Below are 8944 nucleotides of genomic sequence, written 5' to 3'. Positions count from 1 at the left end.
CACTACTTTACTACAAGCATGCACCCCTGGTTTGGGACTACGTTCCTCCCTGGTTTAGGACCACAACATCCCTGATTTGGGACTACATATATATTCCTAAAGGAATACCACCACTTAAATACTCTAGTTTAATTTCATGTCTATAGTGGACTAAACCAACATCTATCTTGAAAGTCCCAACCTTTTTACCGATCAGTTGTCGGATGGCAAATGAGGTATCAGTTGATAGCGCTATTAGGTTTTACCAACCTCACACCGTGCGAAGAGCCGGGTGTGAACTTTTGATCTTTACTTTGCAGCAATGCCGTTAGACATTGATGTGGGGCACAAAAACTTACACCATCAGTATTCGGTACCACCAGTTCAGTTGCTAAATAGTGGGTTAGCTACCCATGACATGCCTTTATAACTTTTGTATTTAAACTTATTTTCGTTGAACTAAGACCGTGAACTTGCCAGCTTTTTGTTGATACACTTTAGCATGCTTTTTGGACGCTAGGTACGATACACATGGGGACTTGCAGCTTGGAGTGTCATTGCTTTTTATTAAACTATTTTCCTATTTATGCAAAACAACTATGGGTTTTTACTATGTCTGGGTTTTTTATAATTTAAGGTTCCGTTGTCAAACTTAAACTTTCGTTTAGGAACATTTGAAACTATTATCCCTATTCATGTTGAATGTTGTAGTTAAACATTTTCCAATTATTTTGAAATGGTTCAACACGTTTAGTGGCTTAATCCTTGTTTGTCACGCGCCTCGCGGTAAAACCTCGCAGGTGGAATTTGAGGGTGTGATACTTAAACTACCAATTACACAATTAACAACTATTAACATATATCTAATACACATATTTTGATTAATAAGAACTTTTAGATATATAATTATAAGTTAAAAGAATTTCAAAAAAACATGGAGTATTTAAGAAGATAAGCATAAATGTTGAACTGGTGAATTACAGATTTGCTGACATGCAACTCCAGTTACTTACTTAGTCTAACCATGATTATTTATAAAAAAAACCCACCTGACGACGGGCCAATGGATTGCTCCATTTACCCGGTTTGGGCTGATGTCACAAAAGCCCAATACACAAGGCCCACAAATGAGTTTACTTCTCCATTAAGGCTTTCCCCATGAGAATACGAGCGGGAAATAAGAATTCAGAAAAGGAGAGGAGCATTTAATGTCCGATGTAAATGGCATCTTGGCTGGCATGGTACATCTCCAGCCGTAAACATTAAATGAGGCTATCATCTCGCCGCTGGGGATCAGACACGTATCTGAGCCCCCCTAAGATTACAAGAAATCGTTGGATCACTTCAACCAATATCCCACATGCAAGATAAGGCTACCTGCTTATATAGGAAGAGGAAAACGGTAACAAGAAGGTATGAACACATTTAACACACTCTCATTTACTCTCCTTTCACTGGTTCCGACCAATATTCTTACACATTAAACACACTCAAGCATTTATTAGATTCGCACCTTGGAGGAACTATTCCGGTGATCATACTCATCGGGATAAACTCCTTTCATTCTCCGACAAGTTTACTTACTCTCACGCCGGAGCTTGGTCACGGATCCCCCTCCCGTGGTCCCCCGTGGCGAGCCTAACGGTTTATTCTTTCCTAGAAACGAAGACAGAGGCATCTTGAAGTCAGCGAAGATCCATTTAACGTCAGCCGGGATTTGGGTATTCGACATTGGCGCCATCCATGGGACATCAGCCTGACTGGTGTCTCCACATCAAACTCCGACGTTAAGAGCAGCCTGTCTCACGAACAGCAGCATGGCTACTCCACCCAGCTCACGTACCATCCAAACGGTACAAAACGACCATGACAAGGTCACGGTGGAAAATGTAACTCATGAGGAAGGAAACAAGAATCAAGTGGAAAATCTGGAAAGAGAGGAACCTATCACTCCAGATTTCGTAGCCATGCACAGGGAGAAGTTAAAAAAGTGTCTTGAAGATTTGGAGAGGCAAGAAAAGCTTAACAGCCTTAGGGCTAGACTTTGCTTTGATACACCTTTCAACCAGGAGGGGACGGACCCTCAAAACAGGGGCCGTGGTGATGACCCACTAGAAACGTTCATGACAGCTCTCCGACAGATGTCCTCGGAGGAAAGGGAGGATCTCATCACGGGAAAGAAACCGAAAGGAAAAGAGAAAGAAAAGGAAAACCAAAACGATGATGGCTTGGATCAACCCTACCTTCCAAGGGACTTAGCTGAAGTCTCAAAGTTCACTCGGAGGATTGCAGAAGCACCGATGCCCCCTAAAACAAAGCTGCCTCCAAACTTTGACCGCAACGACGGGACAAGAGATCCTAAAGATCATCTTCATGCCTTCAGGGGAGCGGGACAACTAGGGCGGTGGCCCATGCCAGTTTGGTGCCATATGTTTGTACAAACTTTGATGGAGGGAGCCCGACTCTGGTTTGATAGCCTCCCTCTAGGAGGAATTGACAACTATGAAGAGCTAAGCGAGAAGTTCCTGAGGAACTTTGGTCAGCAGAGAAAAGTGGTCAAAAATCCAAACGAAATTGTGCATATAAGGCAAAAGGACAACGAGCGGATAGACCAATACATGGAGAGATTTGTCAAGGAAAGCATGAACATTAAGGATGTTCCGGAGGTCATGAAGATTAGCAGCTTCATAAACGGGTTAAAGCATGCACAACTATGTGAGAAACTGGGGGAAGAGTTCCCACACTCGTTTGACAACCTCATGGACAGGGTCAAAGCCTTTGTTAGGGGCAAAGACACAGTCAGCAAAGCCAAGGAGATAGACGCCCCATCCCGAAGGGTCGTCCCTGCTGCGAAGCCTCTTGATAAAGTTACACCTTACTCCAGAAAACCTGCTTTTTATAGAATGTTGCATGATAGAACGAGGTCCTCGTACTCCCCGTATAGGCCTCGGGGGAGAGCCCCACCCCCTACTCCGACTGTTTCACCCCTCTCACCAAAACCCTGAGCGAAATACTCGCCACTGAGAGGGTGAAGAACTCCTTCCCAAGGCCACCACCCATAAAACCTGGGCCAAAGGCACAACCAAGCGAGTATTGTGACTTTCACAAAGGGTTTGGCCACAAAACTGATGACTGCGTGTACCTAAAGAGAGAAATAGAGGCCGCAGTGAAAACGGGAAGACTGGCCCATTTGGTTAAGGAAATTAAGGTAGGGGGACCGCAAAGGGAAAGATGCAAGGGAGCCTGGGAGGGCAGACGTAGACATGATTAGAAGGAGGAACGAATTTGATACCACCAGGAGTGTAAAGGCCAGAATCCTGGGCTCCCCGGACTGTATGAAAGCTCCCATCCTTATTCCATACTTGGAGGAAAACGAAGTACAACGGCTCCCACTGAACATCTCCGCCGTAATAGCGGGCCACAAGGTGGCCAGAATACACGTGGACGGGGGATCAGGGGTAGAAGTTATGTATGAGCATTGTTTCCTCAGATTTGATAGGGACGTAAGGGATCGGCTTGAGGAAGATTCTATCCCCCTTGTAGGGTTCAACAACAGTGTGTCACACCCCTTGGGGAAAATCAGACTCCCAATCACAGTTGGGATAGGGGATCGCATTCGAACTATAAACCTAACTTTCACAGTGGTCCGAGCACCCTCAAAATACAACGCTATACTGGGAAGACCTGGAATTGGAGATTTGCAAGCACAGGTATCCACCCCACACGGAGCCTTAGTATTCCAGACACCAAAGGGCTTGGCCTGGTTCGGTGTCTGAGGGGGAAGCACCCGGGAAGCCCCAGAGGGAGGGGGTCGAAGAATGGGTCCTTTGTGACAGGTTCCCAGAGCAGACGATTAAAGTAGGGAGTCACCTAAGTGACAAGTGTAAAAGTGCCCTTAAGGAATTGCTCCTTCTCAACATAGATGTATTCGCGTTCCAGCACGGGGATATGACAGGGATCCCAAGGAGCTTAACTGAACACCGACTCAATACTTACACCTGGGCAAAGCCAATCAAACAAAAGAAGCGGAGCATGGGCCCCAACAAAAGAAGGGCCGCCTGTGAGGAAACCAGGAAGCTGCTCAGAGCCGGAATAGTCAGGGAAGTAAAGTATCCATCCTGGGTCGCAAACCCAGTTATGGTTCAAAAGAAAGACGGGGGATGGAGGATGTGTATCGACTTTCAAGATCTGAACAAAGCATGTCCCAAGGACTGCTACCCCCTCCCAGAGATAGACGTACAGGTGGACTCCTTGTCGCAATACCCCCTGAAGTGCTTTTTGGATGCCTACAAAGGGTACCATCAAATCCAGATGTCAATGGAAGATGAGGAGAAGACCGCCTTCATCACAGACGAAGGGACATTTTGCTATACCAAAATGCCCTTCGTACTCAAGAACGCGGGAGCAACCTATCAGAGGTTCATGAATGCCCTTTTCAGGGAACAGCGGGGACGAAACCTAGAGGTATATGTGGATGACATCGTCATTAAAAGCCTAACTGAAACAGCTATGATAGATGACATAGCCGAGACCATCCGAACCATGCAAGACGTAAATATGAAATTGAACCCTGGGAAGTGCTATTTTGGGGTAGAAGAAGGGAAATTCCTAGGGGTGGTGGTTACCAAAGGTGGAATCAAAGCTAACCCAGAAAAAACCCAAGCCATGGCCGAAATAAGATCTCCCAAGTCCCTAAAAGACATCCAGCAGCTGAACGGAAGGCTAATCGCATTGAACCGTTTTTTATCTAAAGTAGCCGACAGGACCCTCCCCTTCATGAAAGTGCTGAAGGACTGCCTTCAAACAGACAGGTTTAAATGGACCTCTGAAGCAGAGGCTGCTTTCCAAGAAATGAAGACTTACATCTCTCAACTCCCAACCCTAGCCACCCCAGTCCCTGGGGAACATCTGCTCCTATACCTATCCGCCTCGAAGACAACCATAAGTGCAGTTATGATGGTGGAACGGGAGGGAAAGCAGATACCAATATACTTCATCAGTAGAACACTTAAAGGTCCCGAGGAACGTTACATGCCACTGGAGAAGTTAGCATTGGCCCTTGTTTTTGCATCCCGAAGGCTCAGAAGGTACTTCCAGGGACACAAGATCACCTTGATGACCGATCCGCCCCTCGAAAAGGTGCTCAGAAGGCCGGAGCTGTCAGGACGATTGGCTAAATGGGCCGTGGAACTGGGAGAACATTCCTTGGAGTTCAAATCCAAGACAGCCATGAAAGGACAAATATTGGCCGATTTTTTAGCAGAAGTTCTGGAGGATGAAGAAAAAGAACTCCTAAAATGGGAAGCCTTTGAAAGAAAAGAAAAAGAGGAGGAAGACAAGGTTGTATGGAAGATATTCACAGATGGAGCCTCCAGTGAAGAAGGGAGTGGAGCAGGCATTACCTTGATAAGTCCTGAAGGGGTTGAGTTAACTTATGCCATAAGACTAGACTTCAAAAACACCAACAATACCGCGGAATATGAAGCCCTTTTAGCAGGGATGAAGCTGGCAAGAAAGATGAAAGCAAAGCACGTAGAAGCTAGCACCGACTCCCAACTAGTGGTCAAACAATATCAAGGAGAGTACGAAGCCAAAGACAGCACCATGGCTCAGTATGTAGCAAAAGTAAAAGAAATGGCTGAAGCATTCAAAACCTTCGAGCTAAAATACATCCCCCGCGGGAGAAACAGAAAGTCTGACGCCCTCAGTAAGTTGGCCTCGGTAGCATTTGATCACCTGGCAAGAGAAGTCAAAGTAGAAGTCCTGACCTCCCCCTCCCTCGGCACAGAGGAGGTGGCTGCGGTTGAAAATGCACAAGAAACATGGATGACACCAATTGTAAAGTTCCTCAGAGACGGGACTTTACCCGAGGGGGATTGGGCAGCCAGAAAAGTGAGGGTCAAGGCCTTGCAATATGAGTTGATTGATGGGGAGCTGTATCGAAGATCATACCTGGGCCCGTCCCTGAAATGCGTTGACATGCAAGAGGCTGAGTATGTGATTAGGGAAATACATGAAGGGATTAGTGGAATGCATTCGGGGCCAAGGACGGTAGTAGCAAAGGCAATGAATGCGGGGTTCTATTGGCCTCGAATGTACAAGACAGCTTCCGAGGAGATTAAGAAATGTGACAATTGCCAGGTACATGCACCTATGACTCATCGACACAAGCATCCAATGATATCCGTCTCAACATCCTGGCCCTTCCAAAAGTGGTCCATCGACATAATAGGGCCATTCCCAGAGGGCCCAGGAGGGGTCAAGTATGTGGTGGTCGCCATCGATTATTTTACTAAGTGGATAGAAGCAAGACCCTTAGCAAAAATAACCAGAGAACAGATGAGGCGATTTGTGCTAGACAACATCATCTGTAGATACGGGGTCCCAAAGGAGTTGGTAAGTGACAACGGCGTCCAATTTGCTGGAAGGCCCTTCAGACCCTGGTGTGAACAGATGCATATACAACAGGTGTTTACTTCCGTCACCCACGCTCAAAGCAATGGATTGGTAGAAAGAGCCAATCAAAGTGTTATCAAGGGAATGAAAGGAAGACTCGGGAGGAAGCAAAAAGGATGGCTGGAAGAACTACCATTTGTGTTATGGGCATATAGGACCACTCCTAAAGATTGCAACGGGGAGACTCCTTTCAGTTTAACTTACGGAACGGAGGCTGTCATCCCGGCTAAAATAGGATCCCCAACTGCCCGAATGAAGCTCAGGGAGGAGGAGAACGAGCAGGACCTCCGGATGAATCTGAACCTTTTGGAGGAAAGGAGAGAAGTAGCAGAATCAGGGAGGCCAAGTACAAAAAAACAGTTGGAAAGCTATTACAACGCCAAGATGAAAAAGCTCAGCCTCATCCCGGGGGATTTGGTCCTAAGAGCAAACGAAGCCAGCCTACAGGAGAACACCGGAAAGCTAGGCCCCAACTGGGAGGGGTCTTACCGAGTCATATGGGCAAACGGCAAAGGAAGCTGCAAATTGGAAACACTCTAAGGCAATGAGGTCCCCAAGACATGGAACCTCATGCAACTTAGAAAGTACCACATGTGAGGGGTAAGCCCCCAGAAAAAACAGCCAAGGAGCCACTTTTGTAATATTTAACTGATAGTCTGGGGTTTGCCCCCAAGGACAGATCTTTTGTAACAACTCATGCTGGGAAGTTAAATCCCCCAAATGAATGAAAAATGGACAATTAGCATGTCCTCTTTTGACAAAATGGCAGGTAGTATATCTAGGCAGACGTTCCTAGAAACACTATAAAGCCTAACATATAAGTAAACACACGTGTACAAGGTATATCAAACATGCCAAAAGCCCGGCCGTGGGGCAAAATAGGGTCTAGCTAACCTAAAGAAAGCGGACAAAACAAACCAAAAACATAATCTCACATTATAAACTTGTCCTATGATTGGCCTCAAACAGACAATCCTGGTTTATCAGGCAAACCACAAGTATAACACATTTTTGTAAACAAAACTACAAAAAGAGATCATCCTTTATTCATTTACAGAACAAATGTACAAGGAAAAGCCTTAATAACTTTGGCAAAAAACAGCTAAAACACAAGGCAACAAAACACAATGAGCTCAACCAAAAAGACCAAAGCACAACTTCCTGCAAAACGGCCCAAAGGTCCTCAGGAAAGCACCAGCTTGATCCTAGGCAAAGGTTCATGCAAAACAATAAACACAACAAAAAGCAAGCAAGAGACAGGACAACAGTATACGGTCATACGATTAGGTACTAAGGAGAACCCCTACACAAAGGTTCCCCTTCCAAACACAAAAAGTTTAAAGTATCCTAGGGAAAATAGTTATTCAGGTTACAACCATATCAAAGAAAGCAAATGTTTAAAAATCACTGGGGGGCATCCCCAGACAAAGACGGTGGAGATGAAGGACCAGCAGAGGAAAACAAGGCTTTCAATTCATCTATCGATATCAAGGGATGCTCCAGGATCTTCTTCAGAATGGCCGGGGTCTTACTCCCAAACTCCTCATCCAGCTTGGATAGTTTATTCTTATCCTTAGAGTTGTACAACGGAGTCTCCTTCCTACCCAGACCCTGAGCAGAATAAGCATAACCATCCTTCAGCCCAGCCTGGTAACCAACATCCCGGTAGGCCCTATATACCTCTTCCAAGCCACTCTTAAACTCCTCTGACTGAGAAACGGCGGAAAGGAAGGCTCCAAAACCTTCAGTAATTAACCAATGTTTCTCCCTGGCCAACCGCTGGTATTCAACTGCTCTTGGGAAACAGAGCCAACTTCCTTTAAATGCTTTAGCTCAGCAACCAGCTCCTCCTTCTCCTCCACCAGCATCGCCATCTCCCTATCCCAAGCTTGCTTCTTCCGCTCCAACATGGCTCCCGCCCCCTGGGCAGGAAACATTACAAACAATCCAAAAACCAGTTTGAAAGATATATAAAAGAAGAAGGAGAAGGGAGAAGCTATGTACCTTCTCCTCCTGCAATTTTCTCTCAGCTTCGACCACTTGGCATCTAAGTTCGGCAGCAACAGATTGGGAGGTCTTGAGCTTAGCCTTGAGTCCTTCATTCACCCTCCTCAAATCATCGATCCGCTGCAACATACCAGCACCCCTGAAAAAGCTCTCACAAAGGGACATGCTGTACTGATCCTCAAAAAGATCATCCCTCAAAGCAGAGTTCACGAACTTATGGGAGGGAGGAACAGCATGAGTAAGAAAGTCCCTTGCAGCCTCAGGAGTCCCTATCACCGAGGAATGAGATACTTTCCATTTGGGGACATAAGTGAGGGGAATAGCATCAGCAAACAGAGGAGCCAAAGGGGACCGATGAGCAGGACCTTCAAGGAGAGTGGGTTTACTGGTCCCCGTAGCATGAGAGGGTGAAGTTCAAAAGCTGAGGAAAAACGAGCTATGCCCACATCTGAAGTCTTATCCCGAACACGAGACGATGAGGGACTAGTGGGGATTCCTATGG

General features: G+C 46.1%; 1 protein-coding gene across 1 annotated transcript; it reads left to right on the top strand.

The window, feature by feature from the left end:
- Window positions 1-4116: 4116 nt before the first annotated feature.
- On the top strand, window positions 4117-6975 carry LOC110901094. Its single transcript, XM_022147944.1, has one exon. It carries the CDS (start codon window positions 4117-4119, stop codon window positions 6973-6975), a length of 2859 nt encoding a protein of 952 aa, XP_022003636.1.
- Window positions 6976-8944: the final 1969 nt, after the last annotated feature.

Source organism: Helianthus annuus, chromosome 13, assembly GCF_002127325.2.
Source record: "Helianthus annuus cultivar XRQ/B chromosome 13, HanXRQr2.0-SUNRISE, whole genome shotgun sequence".
NCBI classification, from domain to species: Eukaryota; Viridiplantae; Streptophyta; class Magnoliopsida; order Asterales; family Asteraceae; genus Helianthus; species Helianthus annuus.
The sequence above is the reverse complement of the archived record's forward strand: the minus strand, read 5'-3'. Positions and strand labels throughout refer to the sequence as shown.